The sequence below is a fragment of the Passer domesticus genome, chromosome 16 (assembly GCF_036417665.1).
Source record: "Passer domesticus isolate bPasDom1 chromosome 16, bPasDom1.hap1, whole genome shotgun sequence".
NCBI lineage: Eukaryota > Metazoa > Chordata > Aves > Passeriformes > Passeridae > Passer > Passer domesticus.
This window is the reverse complement of record NC_087489.1, coordinates 7,654,688-7,680,010: the sequence shown is the minus strand read 5'-3', so window position 1 is coordinate 7,680,010 and position 25,323 is coordinate 7,654,688. Positions and strand designations below refer to the sequence as shown.

At 43.3% G+C, this 25,323-nt stretch overlaps 1 protein-coding gene across 2 annotated transcripts; it reads right to left on the bottom strand.

Annotated features, from left to right (window-relative positions):
* Positions 1-311: 311 nt before the first annotated feature.
* On the bottom strand, positions 312-25,282 carry RPRD1B (regulation of nuclear pre-mRNA domain containing 1B). 2 transcript variants are annotated; one of them, XM_064391764.1, is made up of 8 exons: positions 24,972-25,282; positions 23,411-23,540; positions 22,231-22,364; positions 16,191-16,303; positions 14,261-14,387; positions 13,019-13,194; positions 4,094-4,149; positions 312-2,781 (listed from the first exon to the last, which is right to left on the bottom strand). In XM_064391764.1, the coding sequence occupies exons 1-7, from the start codon at positions 25,120-25,122 to the stop codon at positions 4,117-4,119; spliced, it is 864 nt and encodes a 287-aa protein (XP_064247834.1). In that variant the 5' UTR covers positions 25,123-25,282; the 3' UTR covers positions 312-2,781; positions 4,094-4,116. The 2 variants fall into 2 exon arrangements, with proteins under 2 accessions (XP_064247834.1, XP_064247833.1); XM_064391763.1 differs by lacking the exon at positions 4,094-4,149 and having other exon boundaries at positions 24,972-25,278.
* Positions 25,283-25,323: the final 41 nt, after the last annotated feature.

The window sequence follows — 25,323 nt, the reverse complement described above, 5'->3', positions numbered from 1 at the left end:
CTAAGCCTCCCCAAAACCTCCAGAATTAATTCCCAGGGCAACGTGAAGACCCCCAAAGCTGAGAGGCTTCGATCACACTGACCCTCTGGGAGAGCAGCTCCTGCTGCTCATGCAGGGAGGCACCTTCCTCCCATTCCAGGTTTGCCTTTTTGTATTTTTCCCAGAGTAACAACTGACATGTCCTACAGAAACCCCCCATTTCCACTCTGCATGGAATCCCCAAGTCACTGCCCGGGCTTCAGAAAGGTTAAAAACCCAAACAAAACCCACAGGGTGCCAGAGCATTGAGGAAAGAAGTAAGGACACTACTGTTCAATGACACCCTCTTTATTCAAAAATAGATATCTATGAGACATTTCAGAATATACTGCTGTCAAATGGCAGCCTATATGTCTAAATTAATTCCTAAGTCAATTAATATACAGATTTAAGCTTTTGTTAAAAAAGACACACTGTGGGTAAATCTGTTTAACCTTCAGAAAATGTCACCCAGTTCACCAGATGCCCTTTGCCCAAAAAGTAAAACAAATAAAATTAAAAACTACAAGACTTCATTTAAATTAAGCAAAATAAAACACACGCATATATTCAGAAAAATAATCAAAACATTTCAATTAAAAAATAAAAAAAACCAGACAGACAACTCTCTCACAGATCTGCCCAAAACACAAACGTGAGATGCCAACACATTTGTCTACATCAGTTTTTGACAGTTTGTCCTATAATGGATACACATTCAATCAATGCTCAAAACAACTTGGTTTAACAGCCTCGGGGTAACTCTGTGAGCTGAATCACAATGGAAAAGTCTTTTGGTTTGGGTTCTTGAAGTTTGGTGTTGGGTTTTTGTGTTTGTTTTTCATTTTTTGGCAAAAGCAGAGAGAATGTACAGTGCTTAATCTAAAGTATAGACCATAAAAGGCTGCACAGTCAAAGCGACTCAGGGAACACACAGTTCTGCCACCGGAAAAATTCCTGTAAACTAAAGAGAAAAAAACATCTGTAGGCTGGGCAGTGAGGGTGCAAGGAGCGTTAAAAAAGGACAAAAGGAAGTGTCAGTAGGAAAAGGACGTGAGCTTCTGAACAACTGAATGATCAAAAGATGCCATGGTGGTGTTGGCTGTAAGTGACTGCTGACCAGGCTACGGAACAGCCTGGAAAATAAATTAATGCGGAGCAGAACGAGCTTTGCATTTCTGCATTTTCTTCTCCTGGCTTTGACACCAGCTCAAGAGCACAGGGAGGCACAGAGAGAACATCTCAGCTCACTTCATCCTCTGTCTTACAAAACCTGTGTTACCAGATCAAGTGTCTCCAGAAACAGAACCTGTTTTAGAGTGAGAGGTGCTAAATTTAAACAGAATTGTATCCAGATTGGAATGGTTCAGTGATCAGAGTCCAGCTTGTCACACCTAGCACACAAACTGAAATGTAACTACACCCCTGGCAGCTAAAATACTAGCCAGCAACATAATGGAATTAAGAGCTTTTTAAATTTACCTTTTTTGTTTTTTACACTTTTCCTGATTATAAAAATCAATTCACAATCTGTGACACAAAATTAAGTACATCCTTCTAATATCTACATGCATGGACAGGGTACATGTGCATACAGGATATATGCATATATATGGGTCTATTTTCTATATAAATAAATATTTATACCACATTTAACTTCTGTGCATCAGACAACTTCACTAAAGCTACAGAGAGTTTATATCATTGGATTTTCAATGTAACCATCCTGAGAGCAGACCTAACAGTGCCTGTCACAGGGACACCAGCAGCTGCCACACACCATTCCAGCCTCTCAGGTCATTAAATCAAAGCTTCCATTACCATCTGATTTCATATAATGAAGAGGAAAAATGTGGTATAAATCTAAGGTAGCTAGAACAAAATTTACTTCCACTCCCACTTAGGTAACATCCAGTTCTGCTTTGCTCAGCACAGTGTAACTTATCAGTCTACCTCTAATTCACAAAGAAAAGCTGCTTATTTTTATTGCCTGTGACTTCAATTTACACCCATGCCAAACGGGAACTACCTTCACATCAGGCCACAGCATAATGAGGAACTGCAGGTTTAGGAACAAATCCTTCCCTGTACCATTGCTGAGCAGATGCTTCCCCTGACGTGGCACAGGACTCGCATGCACACACATCCCTACGGGGCCCACGAGCCATTCCACTGCTCCCAGAGATGGGGCTCAGAAACCCAACTAAAACAGATGAGACTTATTCAGAAATAATACAATATTTGTACAGAGGGAAGATGCTGCATAGTCACCCTTCCTCTGGAAGCTTCCCAGGTATGTGTGTACATGATTCGTGATCTTTGTGGGGGTAACAAGTGCTAAGGGCAAACAGCAACTAAAGAGTACAGGAAAAGACGAGAGAAGTTTGCCTAAACAGACCACCCCCACTCCCTTTAGAGCTCACAAAACTCACTCCTCTTCCTCCCCTCTCGTGAGCCAGGGCACACAGAGAGGGTGAGTACAAGCAGCCAAGAGGTTCAAAGCAGGGTCTGCAAGTTCCTTCCTACTGCAGATCTTGGAAGACTGGACTTCCAGCCAACACCAGTCTTCTTTCTTCTGCTGGTAATAATGAAAACTGGGGCACATGGTTTGTTCTAGTCTGTTGAAAACAGGTCCCCAGCAGATGGCAGAGGTGCCAGACCCCCTGTGACATTGGGCAGCAGTGACAGGTCTGGAAGGCTCTGGATGTGAGATTTCAGCTCCTTGCGCACTTGGGTTACCCGAGCAAGCTTCTGTTTATATTCCTGAGGGAAAGAGACAGGAGAACAAAGATTAAGCACAGGTTAATTAACAGTGCTGTTAGTTAAGCCAGGAGTCTCTTCCAGGTGAGGACTCACAGAAGGTGGCCAGGCCTGGTGCTCTGAGCAACTGCTGGCATGACTGCAGACCCTGCCATCTGCCCCAACTCCACAGCCTGCCCACAGGCTCTGGCATCCCTAAACTAAAAACCCTGCCCTGCCTTACTAATTTTACATGTAAAATGTCCCCAAACCAGCACACTGGGGCCTGATAAAGCATTTGAGAGAAGTGTCAGTGCAGAGTTGCTTTATGCTTGTGTTCTTCCCCAAATACTGACTCCCAGCTGCTGCCAGAACTTTCCTGACACCCCCCCACTGCCAGAAGCCACAGGCTGAGGCACACCACAAGTATTACTAAGCTGCCAAAATGCTCATTGCTTTTGAACCTGATCAATTCTGAACACTTAATTAATCCAATTTCCCCCTTTCAAGCCATTAAACCAAACCCAAGTTCTGGTTGTCAAACAGGGCCTCTATGAGCTCAGATTACAACCCTGGCATGGCAGGGACACCATGGAAACACATGTAGGACCACAGAATGTAAACCAGGGAAAGGCACACCCACACCAGATGCAGACATTAACATCTTCAGGGTTTTATTACAGAGGGGAAAAAAGAGCAAGCTAAAACTCTCCAAAGAGGAAACTTGCAAGTGTTTTTCCACAAATGAGGTCTGGATTGAGTAGTAAAAGTGCAGCAAGGAATCCCTATCCATGTGCAGAAATTCCCCCAGGTCTCAGAGACACCAGTGACTTGTGTTCATAATGAGAGAGAGGAGTTTGGACCCTGAAAATGGAAGAAAGAAAGAACTCTACCTTGGTCAGTTCTGGTGAGAGGCCACTTATGAGCAGCCAGCACGCATTCAAATTATCCAATACAGAAGATTTGAATTAAAAGAGTGTTTATGCAATTTTCAAAGTTTTGTGATTCTATACATTCACATAACAGTCAAAGAAGACAGCAACTGAAGGAATAAAACTCCAGTAGCACAATTTTTTTTTTAATGTGCCAGTCTTTACTCAACTACATGTGCCCTACTTTTCGTGGCACCTCCAGAATACAGGAAACAATGAGCTTAAGAAAAAAAAATAGAACAGACTGCCACACAGCCAGCTAGAATATCAATTTACTTTTCATTTCTTAATTACTTGGCAAAGAGAACAGAAGTTTATATCTCTGAAGATCAAATGAAACTAGGCACATGTTTAATCAAAACATCTTTCTGAAGAGTTTACAACTTTAATCCAGACTTTCTAACCTTCTCAGTGATGGAAATTCTCTTCACCTTCTCCAAACATCAAAGCACAGCAGTTCCTGTGGGGTTACAAGCAAGGAGTTTACACTCTCTGTGTTTCATTATTTTGAATTAGAACAGTGAGAGCAGCCGTCAATCGCAACAACTCCCGATACCCCTGCAATGGTTGTGTAACTGTATCCCATAAATTTCCTGCCAGCACCAAGCAGGAATGTCTTTTAACAGCCTATTTCAAAATTAAATCCTTTATGAGGCTCAGTGAGTTAATATAACCAACCACTTCTGTTAACATACACAGGATATGCAGTGAAATAATCAAGTCCAAACAAAGCCCTCCCAGCTCCATGAACTGTGGGGTGTTGTTCTCATGCCTAGAGAACAGTAACAAAAAAAAAAAAACACACTTCAAGGTGCACACATTAATTTTGTGAGGATTTGTCTTGTTTTAATGAAAGACAGAGAATCAGGAAAAAAGAATGTACCCACATCTCTAATCACACTCTTTCGGGAATTCTTAAAGAGAGAATCAAGTCAAGAAACTCACGAGATGAAGACAGAGAACAAAAACAAACCCCCCAGATTCTTTGGCATTAACAGAGAGCAGCAGATAAAGAGGGATGCCATGGAGGCACAGCATCCCAACACTTGGGATTCTTCTCCAAAAGAATGTGGGAGCCAACCCTGGGGAGAGGGAGAGTGCCCAGAGTGCTCAGCTCAGGGCTGGCACACCCCCAGCGTGGAGATGGGGACAGCAGCACACCAGCTCCTGCACACACAGCACAGACTGCAGGAACAGCCACTGAGCTCCAAATGCTGGCAGGGAGAAGGGGGAAGAGGCTGGACTTGGAGATCCACAGAAGACCATCTTAAAAATATTTTAAAATCCATAATTCACGCCATTGTCAGAGTGATGGATATCAAGCCAGGAAAGAATGAGCAGCACTTCCTCCTCAAGAATGCCAAACTGTCAAGAGCGAGTATCAGCAGGTGTGTGTTTCTTCTGTAGTAATTCCCATTAAAGATAGGAACAAAAAAAACAAGGGCAAGTCTTCCAAGTCTGATAAATTGGCAGTGACGATGAAAAGAAGTTGCAAATTCCGAGCACAAGCCAAGAAAATACCTCAAATATGGCTTGAATAGCCAAGATCCACACAAAACAATTATGGATTTATGGATCCAATTATAGATCCACAAAAAAATTACGCAAAACCAGGTACAACCTCCACAGAAAGACTAATGACCTGCCATTTTCAGGGCAAAACTGACAGGCTGACCAGGATCCATCACCTCTCATGGACAGTCAGGACTGGAATGTGATGGCTTTTGAGCTGAAGATGATTTGCGTGACCATTAGAGTTACATTAGATGCAAATAACATTCCTTTCCCAATGGAGCTACTTAGGGGAGGGAGAATCTTGCCAATGCCTTGCCTGACAGCCCAGTTCTCATAAAACACACTGACAAATTAAGAACCACCAAGATGTGTCCAAACCACACTGCTGCTGGCAAACACACAGACTTAGGAGCAATTCTTCTGCGTATTAACAGCACCAACCTGCTTCCAGATTCACAGTTAACAACTTCAAGTGTTTAGGAAAACATGGCTCTTAGCATGAGCTTATTTTCAGGGATACTCTACATTGAGGGCTACATGGAACACTGAGTTATCAGAAACATCTTCCCAATTTGAAGAGAGACTTTTGCATGATGACAAAAAATAAACATCAAGTCACCTTGAGAACCATATTCCTTTCAATTCTAAGCAATTCCACCTTACTAATAAGTAAATGCAAGATTATCTAGTCAACACCAAAGGCCTAAATCCTACCTGCTAAAAACCAAATTGAAAAAATAAGACAGAAAGAATTCTCACAAGGAAGAGGCAGAACTAGCCCCCAAACCAAAACCGGCTCAGAAAAACATCACTAAATTCAGGAATGAAAACTAAGGGAGTAATCCAGAAATCAAGATTTCCTAGAATAGATGAATACTTACTGGACAGATTGGATACACATCACAGAGCATGGCAGAAAACTGTCTGCTCCATGCTTTACCCTCTCCATCCCTCTGGGCCTGAGATGCTGTGCTGATTCCTGGCAGAGCTGTCAAGGAGTGGAGGGACCACGAGCCAGAGCTGGGACAGGGAATGCTGGCTGCTCCTCTCAAGAATACACAGCAGCCGAGACACGGAACCCCCTTCCAGCTTGAAGGCTTTGCTTTTTCCACAAGTTCTGGCCATATTCTGCAACTCTGGAAGCAGGTTTTATGGGAAACCATGTTTTTCATGTAGCCCATGACATGCCTGGAAACTGCAACTTGCATATTTTTCCACAAGGTCCTTCCATTCCATGAAGCTGAACAACACGAAGTCCAGTTAAAAAGCTGCTGCTTTCCGAGGCCTTTGTTTGTACTCTGTGCTGAGCTAATTGTCTCACTGCTCAGTAGGCTTATATTAAGATTAATAGTATTTGGATGCTATTTGCTTTTTTTGGACAAAATAATGAGACCTCTGCTGTAAGCAGGAGCTTCAGGATGATAGAGGAAAAAACTGGCACTATGCCACACGGATGCTTTTGCTAATCAACGTTTCCTTTCAGTGCGTGGCGTTCTACATCCTCAGTGGCCAAGAGAATTAGATACTCAGTCCTTGAAACAAATGCAAAATCAGAATTAACCACTGCTGAATGAAGTTGACAGAGTGTTTCATTCCGAAGCAGCCGTGCTTGAACATTATAGAACTGACTGTAATCAACATGACAGGAAATTCATCCTGAGCACTGCTACGTGGCCTGGTTCACCTTGTCACGTTCCACAGCAGAGATTTCAGCTTATTTTGGCTCAGAGTGTGCACTGGACACATCCTCTCCTGCGCAGGGTCGAGCAGGAACATGCTGTAAGTCATCACAGCAATTGCATCTGCTGAAAAAACATCTAGCTAAGCATTAATGAGAATTTGGAGAGTGAATAGCAAGAGCAGCCGGTCAGGCGCAATTTTGATATGATGCAGCTTGAGCCAGCTGTAGGAAAGCAGAAGACACAAGCCAGGGGAAAAATACATCAGAGGCTCAGCAGGAATTTGGAGAGTACGTAGTGAAGTGAGAGGTCTGACAGCCATGTGATTATATGTTCAAGTAAAACCTCTCTTTAAAAACATTAAATATACCACTACTGCAGCAAGCTGATTAGTGTTCCTTAGCTTCTGCTCCTTGCCACTTCACCTATGCAAAGTACTTTTAAAACACAGCCACTAGAAAAAGAAGAGAAAGGAAAACTTCTGCCATTCCACAAGCTCATTGCATCAGAATCATCCTCAAAACCAAAGTGAAACCAAATGCCAGGGTGAAACCAGGTTTCCTCATTCTGCAGCAGCACTAAACCAGTAAATCTGAGGTTTTATCTGAAAGATGCAGTCCAGGAATCAGAGCTTGAATGATGTATTTCCTTACAGAGTCTTCAGTTCATTTTCAACCTTAAATTTGTTCAGTCTTGCTCTTTTAAATGTGACAAGGCTTCTTTCTTCTGCAGCATCATTCATCACACTTCAGCAGAGATGGTGTTCCTGCTCGTGGCAGAATTACGTGCTCTCAAACCGTGACTCGGTTCCTTGCTCTCCTCTTTGTTTAGGACACCAGAAGAGGCAGCAGCAGAGGCCTCCACAGAGCATTTCTCCAGCTGCTGGGAATGCCTCAACCTCTGCAACATTCAAAAGCTCTCAGAAAAAGCCCAGGCTGCTGCCACTGTATGATGGCCACAAATCATCATTTCATCTGCCAAATACCCTTCCAGAAATAAACATTGAGGGGGGTGTATTTGATGTTCACCATAAAAATCAACATCCAGGACACAAGCCAACAGCTACATTCACCTCTCCACGCATCTTAATGCCTTTGCAGCTAAGCAAGAGAGTGGTCAACACTCGTTCACTTCAGTAAAATGCATAAAAACACTGTATGTTAATATTGTATTCCTTTTATTTGCTTTTATTTTTTAGTATTATTCTATTTGTAGCACTACTATAATTATAAATATCTACAAGCATCTACAAAATGAAGGAACTGTATCTTTCCATTGTGCAAGGAAACACAGCTGTTGCCTCGAGCCATACATGGCCCAACAAACCCACATTCCCTGCAGCTGTCAGCTCACATCCCTACAGAGCAGCTTCTGCTCTTGCCCCACACCCAGAGGCACCAGTGGCTCACAGCTGACAGGACTGGTGCACAGCCCAGCATTTCTTGCCCCATCAGTCACCAGTTTGGTCCTACAGACCCAGGTCTGACACTGTCTGGGTTCTCCAAGCTCAGGATCTCCCTGCCAGGGTGGCAGAGCCGACCCCACTCTGCTGCTGATTCCCACAGCTGCTCCTGCTACTTCACACATGTCAAATACTGACAATTTTGTCTCCTGGCAGGAGCCCTAAAATTTAATCTCCTATTTCGCTGTCTAAACCACTGAAATGAATACACCACAGAACCCAACAATTCCTGTCTGAGGGAAGCAGCAGCCACAAAGCCGTGCCAACGGTGACACACTACAGAGACCCAGGCAGTGGAAGCAGCACAGCAATAAATTGCCTATTAACCCACTGAACTAAATTGTATTTCAAGGAAATGTATAGTGCTGGGCAGTCCAGAAAACCTCAAGTGAGAATGCACTCCATCCCTCAGAGATGCATTATCAAAGAGGGTTTGCAAATTTGTGTGGGCACGGCATTAACACCTTATTAAAGGTGCCTTGAAGCCATGAATATTAAAACTCACAAACATCTAAAAACCCCCAGAGCTCTCAGCAGGACTCTAAGTGACGATTTTTCAGCTGCAGCCAAGAGTCAGAATATTTCCCCATAACTGGATCTTAAATACAGTATGTTCTTTAGATTTATAGCTGCAGACATGTAAGCACACACTTATTTGGGTACACACACTGCTCCTCATGTCACCTTCCCCAACACAGACACAGAAGGTATGTGGAAGAACTGCCCTCACTGACTGCACATCAAACCAAAAATTCTGAATGCACAATCTTCTATTTTTTTTGCCTTTTCTCCCCATCAGATCAAAAAAACCCTCCCACCACTCACTCAAGATTTCCTACTGTCAGTAGTTATTTCAGGTACCCACGAAGCTTCTACACAATTTGCCATTTCCTTGGTTCTTCCAGTCTCATCTGTTTATCTGACTTCATTTTACAGCTGCCTGGTACACCCACATGGGATGTTCTCCCCAGTACATTTTCATTTTACACATTTCCCTGAATTTTTTCTCCTTGCCTGCCTGCATTCCAGAAGAGCACTCTGACTTCAAAAGACAATTCTCCTTGAAGTTCTGCAGGCTCAGGTGCTCGAGGACAAAAAACCTCCCCAGCTGATTGTGCTCAGTAATTGTAATGGTGCAGCAATAGCCAAAAATAACACAAATCAGGAAATTTCCATTGGAAGTTCAATACTACTGTGAGATACAAGGACACATCTCATTCTTATAGAAACAACAGCTCCTGCTTCTACACCTGTCTGAAAGTAGATTTTATTTCCTGTTATCTGCTATTGTGAATGACCAGGCCACCTCTGATCTATCCTGGCACTGAAGATCAAACAGCAGCTACAGTATCAAGCCCACAATTGCTGAGCAAGATGAAGCACCATTTTAAGAGAAATTCAGTGTTCAGCTGTTGAATGACAGTATCCCCCACACCTTTCAGGAAGTTAACACAAGGAATACTTACCTTTGAAAATATATGCCTCACTATAGGCTCTTTAGTATCAGTTTGGGGCCAGCTGATTTTAGTGACTGATAGAATTAAAGAAAATCTACCTTCTTAAGTGCTCTTAGACTACAGTCAAAATACCACAATATAACTCCCAGGATAAAGGAACCCTAATTATTACACTTTGATGTTTTCCACTGCTACCCTAAAACCAGTTTGTCCATATGTTATGATCTTCAGGCTCTGTTTGTTGCAGCTTTCTCCCTTCAATTCACCAGTGCTTCTTTGCCCCTTGCTGTTTCAATCCGTACTCGTGCCAGCTGTGTCCATGCTGATGTGTGATTCCTTTCCAAAGCCTCAGCATGTTCCTCAGCAGTGTCCCTCAGTTTAACAGCCTTACTGCAGCTGAGGACAGGAGCTGTGTCACAGGGGTTTGACATGCAGAGTATTCTAAATATTAGCCCACCAGACACAAACACACTGAGTTAATGTATGTTTTGACAATTTGCTGTTTCATGAGGGACAGCATTAACAGGATTAGTAAACAATTGCAGCTCTTTAGACCACAAAAGCTGCTTTTCAAAAAGACACAGATTAGCTACTTTCATTGCTATCACAGTGAAAGACTTTGCGAGTAAATAAAACACAAAAAACCTTCCAAAGTAATTTCCAAATTAGGTATTTTCATCTCTTAAAATATAGCTCTGACTTTTACTTCTGTCAGAAGCCCCTCTCCCCAACCAACAGCCTTGGCTGGATGAGGATGGTGAAGTCAACAATCCATCTTCCACCCAAACACACCCTCTCATCTAAGTCAGCAGACTTAGAGGAAACTTCCTCAGCACAAGAGGAAAAACTCAAAGTGACAAAGATTCTGGAAAAGATACTTCAAGAGAGCAAAGCCTACAATGAGTAGATATGTAAAATTAGATTGTTTTAAGTATTTTCTCATTTCAGACCCTGTCTGAGTAAATGTTTTGGTTTTTAATACATTTTTAATTGTTACAAGTTTCAGATCCTTCTAGTAAAATGCTTATTAGCACTACAAAGAAAAATGCAGGCTTATCAATACTGTGAGAACATCAAAGACTCAAATAAAACTGATAAGCAGATCTGGCCTGCCTTATCTGTAACCAGCATCTTCCACTGTTTATTAACCCTCTACAAGGGCAGAACAATGGAATGCTGTAATCAGGCAACATCCCTCACTGAGGTTTGAGAGCTGACATGAATATCAATCGTGCCTCATGTTCAGAGCTGGAGTGGCATTTCCTGCAACTCTGTTTAGACTGCTACAGCACTGAGGCCCCCTTGTCTGGCAGAATGACAAAGATGCCAACCTAAACAGATACTTAATAAGATCCTAATATTTAAATAGGATCATTCTTTATTTGCTAATGTAGTGAAGAATTGCGTTTACACCTAATAGTGTGCAAGCAGCCTGTCTCATTGCCATCAGCAGGATTACTATCATTAACAAAGCAACTCAACCAGCAAAACACTTAATTTTCAGGGTTACATTTCGCCTCTGCCAGAATTACAATTTTCAAGTAACATTCTTTACCAAAAGGATATTTTCCAAACAAAAAACCTCCACGATTGTCACAACATTTCAGCTAATGCATTAGAAATTTTAATTTCATGTTGTCATTATGGATTTCTCAGTTTCAGAGTCACAAACTAATGCAAAAGTATGAATTGTTCTGGGCCTTTAAAATATTATTGTGCAGCATTTGCTACCTATTTAACTGCAAACAGCAGTATGTCTATCATTTATGGGTTTTTTTTACATACATAGATGTCCTTCTTTAAGCAAGAAAAAACCTCAAAACCTGACCTAAGACTTCCACAGAAAATAAATCAGTTGCCAAACAACATTTGGTTTCATGGCATCATCTGTATCTGTGTCTCAAAGTGTTTTTTCTGACTCAGTCATAAGACTGATGCTATGCTTGAAGAAATTCAGTCACAAGGCATTGAGAAACTCCAATATAAACACAGGCAAAGAAAACACTCAAAATGAATTTTATCTGGGAACAATGTTGCCGAGCTGTCAGAAGAGGACGTTTGCCATGAGAGTAAACAGAGACTGCAATTGCTGCAGCTCAGTCTCCTTCCAGGAGATTTTGTCCTCCACATCCCCTCCCATCCCACCCTGCAGCAGCTGCTCATCCCCAGCCCTCGGTGCAGAGCAGCCCTTAATGTGCCGCCAAGGGGCAGTTTAGCAGATGGCACAGTGACATACAACCACAGCCATTAATTAAACTCCTCGCTAGTCCCACTACGTGCTGCAGAAAGAACTTCCATGGAGAAGGCACATTTCGGATAAACAGTTGTAAACAGCTGGCTGCACAGCCTGAGCAGGGGGCTCAGCTCAGCCCCAGGCTGTTTTAGGGTCCTGCCCTCCCTGTTCAAAGGAGCTGTACAGGAAACACGAGTCGTTGTCTTTCACTACCAGCCCCATTTATGCTGCACCACAGAAGCTGTGGGTAAGTGGCTATTAAAGGATGCAGAGAAGATCTGGCTTAAACTGCCTCCTCTAAACAAGCAGGGGCTCGGGAAGCAGATGAAGGACACCTAATCACCAGGAAAACAACAAAAAACCCCAGCAGTATAAAATACTCAGATAATTATGGCAAAGAAAGGTTAATTTTTGGAAATTTTGTCATAACAAAATAAGGTATGTGTTAGGCAAGTCTATTTTTCTTTAAGAAATATAGAGCACTGGGCTCTCCAGGTGCATTGAAACATGCAGACTGAACATCAGAACAGATTTGCACTCTGCAGATATGACACTACCTTCTTACCCGTTTTACTCCAAGTATAAAGACAACTAGAACCTAGATAACCTAGAGCCAAAAGTAAAGGCAAGACCTGGAATCATGTAAAGCTAAGACCTGGAATCGTGTAAAAGCCACACCGGGAATTGTGTAAAGACAACACCAGGAATCGTGTGAAGCTAAGACCTGGAATTGTGTAAAGGTAACACTGGGAATCGTGTGAAGCTAAGACCTGGAATTGTGTAAAGACAACACCGGGAATTGTGTGAAGCTAAGATCTGGAATTGTGTAAAGACAACACCAGGAATTGTGTGAAGCTAAGATCTGAAATTGTGTAAAGGCCACAGCGGGAATTGTGTCCCTCAGCAGAAACCCATAGATTAGGAGTTCAGGGTGAGTGTTTGGTGAGCCAACTGTCCTGCCAGCCCCAGTAACAGGCACTCACCTCCAGCTTCTTCTCCTTCTCCGTGAGCACATCCTTCTGGTTCTGGGTGTACTCGATGAGCATCCGTGCCAGCTGGCGCCGGTCCTCCAGCTCGGCCGCCAGCCGCCCGTTGTACTCGGCCAGCAGCAGACACGCCTCGTCCACCGTCTTCGACAGCCGCTCCGCAGCCTCTTTGTCTGCGTGCAAAAGCGTTGGGTGATTGAGAGGACAAAGTTTAAAACTCCCAGTTGTTGACAGAAGTGCTGCGATTCATGAGCCGCGGGCACAATAACATCGTGTTCGTAAATATACTTCTGGCTTGACAGGGAAATAAGGGCTGTTATCACGGGATACACAGGAAACAGGGCATGCACCCTTTGTGGGCTGTATTTTAGACACTGACGTAACTGACTGCATTTAATCCTTGAAGAGATGCCATGAAAGCAGGGAGAGAAATCTATGAATACTAAGCCTCTATGAACAGGTTAATTAAAATGTTAGAAGTACCTTCAGGTAAACAAATCAGCTGGTTTCTACATTTAAATACAGTGTGCACTTGTTAATTCCTCTTATATATGAGTAATTTCAAATGTATTGACACAAATCTAAGAATTGCACACAGTCCAGTTGGACACTGTAAGAATATATTATGAATGGCCAAATAAGTGATAATTCATAATGAGTTCTAAATTAAAACTACCTCCAGGAACAAGAGTCAAATCAGTTCAACCTCTAAATGCTTCTATTAAAATTACTTTTCAAATGCAATTGCAGAAGTTAATTTAAACAAAGACTGACAGATTAACAGGGGTAGCAATTTGCCTTTTCCAGAGCAATCAAGGAATATGTGTGTACTCAGCAGCCTGGTAGAACCAGAAAATATATCAATCAAGGACTATGTGTGTACTCAGCACACTCTGATAAAACTTGAAGATATCTTAACAGCTAAGGTGTTTAAGAGCAAACACATCCACATGAGAAATCTGGCCCAATTTCCCTTATATTCTTGCAAAATGCTGATGATGCTCTCAAAGTACAAAAGCCTCACCCCAAGCCAAAAAAAGGAAGCAGCTATGTAAGTTTAATCTTAAGTGTTACTTCACAGGATTGCTATCTGTTAATTACCCCAGAACTACAAAGCAAGGACACAAAAGCAGGAATTGACTCCACCATACATTGTGATTATTACAAAAAAAAAAAACCCACACTTTGATTTCTAAGTTATTCTTTGGACCCATGTTCATTTATCTTCCAGTCTCATACCTGTAATTTTCTCCAGTAATGAAACATCTTGAACTTCCTGAGGCAGGGAAGCAATTTTTTGCCGCACTGTTGCATCTCCTGATGCTGCATTTTCCAGGTCTTGTAGGGCTTTGATCAAATCCTCGGTCTACAAGTGAGCCAAGAGTAAAAGCAGGTAACCTTAACCACATCCACTTCCCAGGGATGTGGTCACTGCAGAGGAGCTCACCCACCTCTGAAAGGCACCATTTAGGGTGAAAGGGGAATATGTTCTTGAAGTAATTTTTAAACCTAACACAAGGAGCATTCACTGAGTTTACACTATCCCAGTGTGTAGCTCCTCCTGCATAATTACAGCAGGGTCATCCTTTTCAAAGCTCCACAGTGGGAAACTTCTCAGTTCAATTAAGAAAAGTGATCATTTAAGACATAGCTAAGAAGGACATGACCACACCAGTCTGGGAGAACCACCAGCCCCGTGTGCTGCCTCAAGCTGGGGCTGAATTATCCACCCAAGCATCCCTGACAGTCTCTCTGCCTCCCTGGAGTGTACAGGCACCTTTTTGTTCTGTTCTAAAGCTGCATTCTGACAGAGCAAAAACACCCAACACCAAATTTCCATCAGCCCAAACAAAACTATTCCATCAAAACTAAATTTCCATCATGACAAGGTTTAGAATTCTGCAGCTATAAACTCCAGTGATGACAAAAGCTCCTCCTATAAATGAAACTTTGTAATCTCCTGGTTTTGCAAAGCCATGGCTGTTCTCACCCAGCTCCCTGCAAGCACACAGCTTTCTGCAACTCAGCTGGGCTCCTCGGTGTGTCCTCAGCTCATCTCTCAGCTGGCTTTAGTGCACTGAGGAAAGATGTGTCAGTTTGAATTCATTCACTCAAAATGCATCCCAACTTTAAAAGGACATGGATGAGGAGAGCTCTAGGAGGACCATCCCTGACACGTTGTATTTCCTCCATGCTCAAAAAAAGTTAAACAGAGAAACTCCCTGAACAGGAAGAACAAAGTGTTGCTGTTTTAAAAATTCTGCAGGGGAGGTTTTTGAAACAGAACACTAGGACTATAAACACAAGCACTGATTTTTAAACTATGTTCAATAGAATGAAAGCTAATGAAAACACTAACAAATTTTAAATAAATATTTTCTTAATCTGAAAAACAAAGAGGTCCATTACCTAATATTTACTACTTCCTTGCAAACTGCAAATGATTTCCAACAGTGACAATGTTTATAATCAAGAGAAACCATAAGTTGCAAGGCATCTGGAGGTAAAAACAACAACAAAATTTTCACTTATTTCCTTGACAACTGTTATTTATTTTTATTTTTCAATGTTTACAGTTTACCAGATGGATGGTGTAATTTTTTATCCCCTTCAAATAGGCTCTGGGTTAACATATGTTCATTCTGTAGCCTCAAATGGCCGCAATGATTTTCTATTTCATTCCAAATATTTTCACACCAGTAACACAGAGCCTCTAAAGTCTTCAGTGCTGGTTTTCCTACAAGCTCCATACAAATATAACAAATGTTATGCTTTTAAATAACTTTCAGAAAGATATGGCCTATAAAAGAAAAATGTGTATTAACTGTTTTCAGCTTTAGGTTTTAGAGGCTACACATTGATTTTAAGAAGAATTTAAATATGGTCTGTTCTTCTAGCAGTCCTTTGAGATTCTTTCCTGGCAGCACTATTCAGACCTTGGGTTAGACTACCTGGAATTGCTCAGAAGTAACACACTATTGCAGTGGGAAAAGGAATCTGTTGCATTTCTCATGGACTTCCCAACCCCAAACTGCATCTCGCCACTAAACCCATTTCACTTGTTGTCAGCTCCACCTTGTGGCTGTGACACTGGGGAGGTGGCCGTGACACTGGGGAGGTGGCCCTATGGCTTCCAGAGCTCCTCCCAGGCTCAACCCATTCCACATACCAGCAGTGGCCCAGCACTGGGGTCTTGGGGTGAGTAGCTCCCAGGGTAATCATCATCTTCCTCCTCTTGTATTTGCTGGAAAGTTCGCTTTAAAGATTTCTTCTCCTCTGCAACTGAAGACATAGAAACAACTCATTTGGATGCCAGATCTGCCCACCTTAACTATCTCTACTTCAAAGAATTACGCCAGATGGATGCTCTGATGATTAATCCCTCTAGGGGATGACCACAGCTGGACTTTAATGTTGGCATCATATTCCAAACACTCAAATGCAAAACAGTAATAAAAGATTGATTTTTTTCCCTCTGTATCTCTGTACGTGCCAGCCCGAGGATAAACGAGCAGTGTGCACTTCATATGTGTTTGTGCCTCTCACAATGAAAGCAGGAAAGACAAATAAATGTGCTATTTGTCAATAAATTACAGACTTCAACCCTCAGATGCTCTGGCTAACACTGAGTGTACAGGTGAGGATTTCTACCAGTAGAAATGAAGCACTGATGTGAAGGTACGCAGTGATAGAAGAATTTCAAGTTATCTTTCTGCATTTTTATATGCTCCCTATGGTCCCACAATCAACACAGTTATTCACCCTTCCACTCTTCCAGCAAAATAAGGGCTTCAGGACAGTTCTGTGAAACTGCAACTCCAAAATGTGACAGCAGCAAGACCAATGGGCAAAGCATGAACAGATCTCCAAGCAGGTAACCTGCAACACTTCAGAAACAGGGATGTCATAGAGCAAGACAGCATTGGTTAAATGAACCTCAGCATGGCAAACATCAGCTTGAAAGGGAAGAGACAGTTTATTTAAATGAGTCAGAAGTCTTAATGAAGCCTTTGATCCAGCCACAGAACTGTCAAAAGAAGATAGATCATCTTTCAGGCTTGCCACCAAAGATAATAAGATATGGGGTGATTTGTAAGAAATCTTTGGACAGTCTTAAGAACATCTATTCAATGGAATCAAGACTTGCCAAGATAATCTGTATGTACTTTGATTCACAGGAAAAATCAAGATCACTCAATTTAAAACAAAACCAGATTGTCCCATTCTAATGGGGAACCAAACAGAAAGGTCTGTCCTTAAATGCAGAGTTTTGCCTGCCTTGTCAGGTGGGACATATGAAAAACCTTCATTCTAATGGAGAGAAAACAGAGGAGCTGTTACATCCTGCTCACTGGGGAAAGAGCTGAACAACCTTCCCAAGGCAGACACAAACACATCTGTCAGAGGAAAGACTCACTCAATGGAAGGCAAAGCAGCACTCAAAAGTTACCCTAAACCAAAGGAATTGTTAATGTTTATGGAACAAAGCTACCTAGGCTAGAAAAAGGTCAGCCAACTACTGCATGTATCCAGCTGATGTGTGAGTGCTTGACAATCTGACTGACAAGGCAGTGATGCACCAGATCAACAAGGAAAACAGCTGCAGCCCACTGAGGTCTGTGAGAAACACGAGTTGGGTTTTACAGGAGATGAGCAGATGAGAAAGTGGGCAAAGAGAGCATTTAAAATTACCCAGCCCAACACAAGAGGTCATCATTATTTATCACTTGTATGTACTTATCATAAAATAATTAACCAACAGAGGATAAATGTGAGCCAGCAACAGAAGAATGCATAACCATAGCAATCACACAAGTGAAATTAAATTGAGAGCTGGGATTCAAATTGCTGAAGAGTTATTCCTGCTGTGTTGCCAACTGGTCTACCACAAAACACAGCATTACACTTGCTCACCACTCTGACACAGAGGATTCAGAATTCATTGAATATTCCATCTGAACAAGGCCACAGGAGTCTGACTGGAACCACTCTGAAATCAGTGATGCTGAGCACCTGCAAACCTAAGCAAAAGTCACCAGAGAATTCTAGAAACTCTATCTCAATTTCATCAAAATAGAAAAAACCCTTTGCTTATTTGCAAACCCAAGAGCATATGGAGCAAAAGGATTCCTGAAAGAGAACAGAAGCACATACACCCTGCCTTGGTAACCTACAAAATCTGCCAGCCAGGAGTAATTTAACCATCACAGACTACACTAGCAGAAAAGCGTGTCAAATCCAGGCAGAGAAGGGGAAGACAAGCACTGAGAACATCCAGAACTGATCAGAGTGTAACACATATCCAAAACAATCAAGATATCCTTGTAGAATACAGACAGCTTCTTCCATGAAAGTCAAGAGCCCACCTTGACATCGACATAAAGAAGCCAGAGAAACCCCAGTGAAGTCAGCTCTCCTGCTTTGCTGTGCTCTTCACAGAAATTAAACCACTCCCAAAAAGGTCCCAAAGGGCAAAGTACTCTGCATTTCTCCAAAACAACAGACAACTGCCCTCCTAACAGCTGTACAGTGACACTCCAGGCTGTTGCAGAGTCCACAGACACCTGCAAAAGCATTTCTGCACCAACTTCTATGCTACAAACCATCTCAGCTGGCCTGAGGAAGGTCACAGTGTCCAAGGCCTTGTGACAACTATGAGCTTTCCTGTCAGCTGGACACCTGAGGGATCTCCCAGCTCAGGGCTCACTTTTTTGTTCTCAGTTCTTGATGCCTGTTCAGAGGTAAACAGGCTTCTGATGAGCCAGCACCCCCTCCAACCATTCCAAACCCTTCTCTCTTTGGGGGTGCATGACTTGTGGCTGCTGAAGCTCTCATTACAATATATAATTGTTGGCAGCCTCTCATGGGTAAGCCAAACTGGAGCTGAGTTGCTCCAAAACCATACCTAGGCCTGTGTCCAGGTGCTTCCATTTCAGCTACCCTCAGAAGCCTCCTGCCTGCTCTCCTCTCTGTTCTTCTCCATATTTTAATAAAAGTCTGACTTTCTGTGCCAGAATTTGCAACATAAACACAATGAAAGCAGTTGGGGAGCATCTCAGTTCTGTGTTAAGAGTGACACACTCCTACATCACAGCACATTCAAGGACCTTCTTCAACTGCTTGTTACAAAGACAACAAAAAGAAAACACATCAGCTATATTGGTTGTACTGCCTGAAGGCTTTCACATCAAACCTTTAAGACCTACTTTTTCTAGTCTTTGAGAGAAACAGGTGATTTTTCTCTTCCTGATTGCTTGTGAAAAGAAACATCCTAATAAAAATGAGATTAATGAGAAAGCAAATGCAAGCTTAATGAATACATTTAGAGATAAAACAATGTATCAATATTCAAAAGCTCATTTCTATGCACATGCATATCTCCTTAAGGAACCCGAAAGACTAAAATCTGGTAGTCAGCTGCACCACTGAGCAGCCAAACCAGGGAATACAATGCTTAGAAAGGGCTGGTTGTCTCACCCCTCTGTCTCTCTGAAGGGAAATCAGCTCTGCTCCACAGCAGGAACTCAGCGTGTGCAGACAAGTGAATTGCTGTGCATTACCCAAGGCCTTGCTACTCACAAAACAAGAAACAAAGTGTACCACTGAAACACTGACTGATGAGCATTAAAGATGTATTTCCTCACTGATACAGGACTCCATGGCATTTTGGCAAGTCACACAATTCTAAGTGATGCTCTCAAGACAAGCAGAGTCATCCTTCTCAGAGAGAAGCACCCACCAGCCCAGGAATTTAAGACACTGCAGTATGAAAAATAAGAGAACTACCTGCACTGACCTGTTGCCATACCTCGGCCTGAAGAAAACCACAGTTGTTATCTCAGCACCAGGTGTTATCAACAGCACCAGATGCCCTTAAGGAGCTCCAACATTTTAACAGCACAGCTTGCACCAATCTACAGACACTAACATTGCCTATTTCTCAGCTGTGTCTACCCTGGGAGTCCAAAAACCCAGCAAGCCAGAATGGCTTTGGAGGAGCACTGGACTATGTTTTTCCACATTTACAACAATTGTTCTATCTGCAAACCAGGACACCTTAATCTCCATCTTGTTTATGTTCACCTGTTTGAAAATGGAATACAGTAACCACAAAAAAAGCCTTCTGCAACTCACCAGAAACTCAAACATCAATTTGTGTCAGAAATCCATAAAGCCCCCAGGTGAAACTAGCTCTTACCATCCAGAAGCTAATTTGCACACACACCAGTCAAAGCAAGGAAAAAACCCACAGGATAACTCTGCTGAATCTTTCAAATTTCTTTCTGACAATGAATTGACAAGGCAGTAACATTCACACTCATGCAAAGGCCTGAACCTTCCTTCAAATAAAAGATACCACATTAATAGCTCTAATTACCCAGGCAAAAACTAAGTTTCTTGCCAAGTGAAGCTGTGCACACAGCAGTTCTTCAAAGGTTTGTATTCCACCACTCTGCTTCCCACAGACAAAGGTCTGTTACTCTTAGGAAGTTTAATTTTGTACAAATGTTTTTAAACTGAGAAGACAACAGTAGCAGAAGTGGTTGATACCATCAGCCAAAGGGAAAGGACACTAAGGGACAGCTGGTTGCCAAATGATCAGGAAATAACACATGGTATCAATTATCAATGCCTTTAGATTCAAAGTTAAACACTTGTGAAACAACTACCCAGGTACACTAAATTAAAGTATCAAATCCTCAGTTAATCAGGTCAGGGTTATCAGGAGTGTAAATTCTGGCCTTTGATAACACACAGGTGCCTCATTCACTGCACCCAGACAAGAGGAACCCCAACATGAGCCAGTTCATGCAGAGACTGTTCCCCTTCACCCCCAGAGCACAGACTCCTGTCCCTTTACAGATGGGATAACCCCTTTGGTCAGGGCAGCTGGCTTACAGCATTTGGGGAAAAAACTGCAAAAATCATCTGCCAAAAGGTATACCTCAATCAGAGGCAGATGGAAGGGCACTGGTGTGAGTATCCATCCAGCAGTCCTGCCCAAAGCAGTGTGTGAAGAAGCACAAAGTTACAGCCAGAGATGTCTTCAATTACAGATCTCATTTATGCTCATATCTTCATATTAATTCTACATAAAATACCAACTCAATCAGGCCTTGTTTTCACCACCTAAGAATAGCATAAGAGCTTTTACTAACGACCAAGCCAACTCTCTCACATCATCAGAACTCTGTGGGCAATGGAAAATAATATGACCAGAGCAGCAATGTCATTCCAGCTCATTTGAAGACATTGACACTTCACAGAATCATAGGATGGCTTAACAGAAGGGACCTTAAAGGCAACCTCATTCCAACTCCCCTGCCATGGGCAGGAACCCCTGCACAAGACCAGCTAGCTCAGGGCCCCATCCAACCTGGACTTGAACACTTTCAGGAACAGAGTATTCAATTCCTTCAGCTGTAAGGTGGAAAAATGTTCCTTTAACCAGAACACTCTTGATTTTTAATGACCCTCACCTTCCATAGTTGAGGCATCCCACTGCTCCCCTCTTTCCACTGGAGCACTACCAGTGAAACACCTCCAAGTGCTAGACAAGAGGCAAGATCTGCCCAAGCAGTACATCAAAGCACAGTAAACACAAGCTTATGTTCATTTTCTCACAGGCCTCATGCAGTAATAAGGTTATACCTGTGATGTTCTAATGATATTAAATTATGCAAAGTTAGAGTTTTCTCCAAATGACATCAGCTGGTGAAAGAAAAAAAAGAGACCAGACAAGCTTCTGGGGCATATATTCCAGACTTCAATTATTCAAGTCATCATAATAAAATACAGTAACTATGGAAAACAAAACAATTAATATGAGAATGAAAGCACCAAGAGTATTGAACAAGACACTCTAATAACCCAGCTGAGCAGCCTCAGGATGCAGAGTGGAACACTTGACTTGAGGTGGACACAACAGTTCCCTGCATGACTGACTTGCTTTCACCCCAAAAGGCAGCCCTGGAGTATCTGCACAAGCAGCACCAGACATCATGCCCAGTTAAGCTCACCCAACACAGCACACCTGCAAGCCAGAACTGAGGGTTCAATGAAAACCAGACTTCTCAACACAGTCCTAAAGAATCTCCACAACCAGCTCTGGCAACAACTCAACTCCGAGCTCAACTCCTCACAGCAATTCCAGTGAAACATGCACCAATTTAAAAACAAAACACACCTGACAAGCAACATGCATTTACCTTTTGTCTGGGGGCTGTTGGAGTCTTCCATAGACAGTTTGAGCTGCTGGATGAACTCGCTGCCATACACACTCCTCTCCTGCCAGATGTTCAGCAATCGTTCCAAGGGCTTCTTGCAGCCCTCGTCTGCTTCTCTGTTCAAAGATTGGGAAATCATTACACTTCAGCTGATCAACACTCCTTATGTTTTCAGACAGCATCTTCCAAACTGGCAGCTGCACCCATTGCAATATGTGAACATTTGGAGAGAATCTTGCTCATGTTGTCTGAGACAAACTGAGCAAAACACACTTGTGGCCAATTTTCCCCTTTATTGGACCTAAAGATTGCCTGGAAGTCTCCCACCATTTCCACCTCAAAGGAAGGGCAGAAAAGTTGTGAAAGAAGAAACTTGCTATCATTCAAAATTTGCAATAAGAGTTTATAAAAAACCCCCCAAAGCTAACAAGTTTACAACTCTGAGTATTAACTTTAAACAGCTGTTTCAGCCAATAACATCCCAATTAAAAGCAGGTTGATTGGATCATTAGGCACTTAAATGCACTCGGAGAGGGTTCTGACAGTCAGACAGCCCTCCAGAACAGACAAATACCCAGAGCATTAATGTTGTTCAGCTGAGGTAACAGGACTCATTACACCATTTAGACACAATCTTAACTAAACAACAGTGCATTGTTGGTAAGGTGGTGCCTGCATCACTTCTTCCCTTTTAACTAAGAAATTCTCCCTTCCTCCAGTGAGGATATTACTGATCAGAAAACACACAAAGCAACTGCTCAGACCAGGAGGCTGGTGAGCACCCAGTGACCCAAAACATCAGCTCTTTCAAAGTCTTTTGACAATGGGGCAGAGCCATTCATGATGTGGCTTTAATAAACACACCCAACTGCTCAATTCCACTTCCCATAAGCAGATCTGCCAGATCTTTAGGTAACAATTGAAATAAAGTCCACAGGAGCTTCACAAACACGTGAAGCTGTGAAGGACTGGTTCACACACAGAGTTACCCATTTACACTAAACAGACCCCGACCACAAAGCAGTCAGGATCCAATCTCTAGTACAGAGAAGGTACAAGCACCCCCTAGACCTAAAAAAACAACAAAACCCAACTGAATTAAGCTTTGAATAACAAGATGCAAATCCCTAGAGAAGAAAGCTGAAGAAATACAGCAACATACCTGGCAACATGAGAAAATGCATCCACGAGAACAGATTCAAACTCCCTGGTAAATTCAGGGCCTTTCCTCTTACTGTTCTGGATGACATCGTTTGCTAAATATAGGAAAGTAAGTTTCCTACTTGACTTTGCTGAGAAAGAGAAAAAGGAAATAAAAAAGGAAAAAACAAAAGGAAAGTTTGTATTTATTTCTCGTTTCTTTCACCTGGAATCATTAATAGAGCTTTCAAAGTTGTTTATAGCTTTGCAGTCTCAAACCAAAGTCCAAAATATTTCCATGTTACCAATGGAAATCAAGGGCTTGCAAGTCAAGTCGTTCTCAATATCCTCACTTCTGCTCTTTTCTAATTAACTCATAAAACAAACATGAGTCTGATGGTTTTTGTGCAGTGACACTTCAAGTCTGAAAAACCAATAAAATTTTAAACACTATTTTAAAAAGCTGTTCTAACCCATCAGCAAATTAATAAGCCAATGAGTTTATTTTTTATTAATTAACTTCAGGAAAAATACTCAAATGAAACAGTGTAACTCAGAATGAGTGAAACTGTAGGAGAAAGCTGTTGTGGAGACTCAAAAATTTTCCAAAGAATGCTCCTACCATCAAATTCCTTCCATATACCTTAAATTTTCCTATTTTGACACCACCAGTTTCTATCAATATACCAGAACTGGGGAAATTTTGCTCCCCCAAGCAAAACAACCACGAACACACAGAAGGCAGAAAACACAGGTGCTCATTTCCACAACACGGCAAAGGCAGATCTTCCAAAACTCATTAATAAACTACAAATGGCAAAACCCAGCAATGACATAGAAGGTAGCCCGGCTGCTCCAAGGGGCTCAGAGTGCCTGTGCCCGCAGGGGAAGGGGGACACCGGCTGCACCTGGGGACAGGGCATCAGCACGGAATCCCAGACTGGTGTGGGCTGGCAGGGACCTCAAAGATCACCTCGTTCCTACCCCCTGCCGCCAGCAGGAACCTTCCACCAGGCACTGGCACTCCCTTGACTTCAGGATGAAGCCACCTGGGAAATTACCTTTTGTTAATCTGCAAGGAGAACACGCACAAAATGTTTCGGGCTGGTAGCACCAAAGAGTTTTACAAACTTCTACAACTCCTTTTGCTTCGCTTATCTCCTCTAACTTATTCTGTAACGGGTGAGGTGTATGAATACAAATCCAAACTTTAAAGACTTCCCACTTTGCCTGAGCACAGTCAGGGGAATGTAATTCGTACATCTCTTGTTTTACACCCGCCCAGAGCTCAGCATCCCCTCCCTCCCCACCCACGCTCGGCTGCGCCTCCGTCCTCTGCCGTCCCAAAAGCGCCGCCGGTACCACCGCAGTACTCCCCTCACACGTGGTGCTCCCCCAAGCTCGGTAAACAACACCACGGCAGCCGAGCAGCGCCCGGGCTCCCGCCAAGCCCCGGGACACCGACAGCCGGGCCCGCGGAGCTCCGCCAGGAACCGGCCGCGCTCACCGGCAGCTCCGCGGGCGCCCCGCCAGCTCGGGGCCGGGGCTGCCAGCGCGGCCCCGCCGCACCAACCCCCGCGCACCTTTGCGGAGCTCCCGGTGCCACACGGCGACGATGGGCCCCGCGTGCTTGCGGTGGTGGATGAGCCACAGCGAGAGCGTCTGCACGCTCTGCTGGGAGTTGCTCAGCTCCGACAGCTTCTTCTCCAGCGCCGACTCCGAGAAGGAGGACATGGGGCCGGGGCTGCTCCGCCCGCGGGGGGGGCGCGGCGCGGCCTCACCGACAACAACCCGCCGGGGCCGCCGCCACAAGATGGCCGCCCGCGCCCTGACCCCGCCGCGGGGCGAGGGGCGGCATCGTACGGAGCGCCGGAGGGAGCCGGGCCGCGCGGCGAGCGGGCTCGGCGCATGCGCAACCATCCTCGGCGCCTGCGC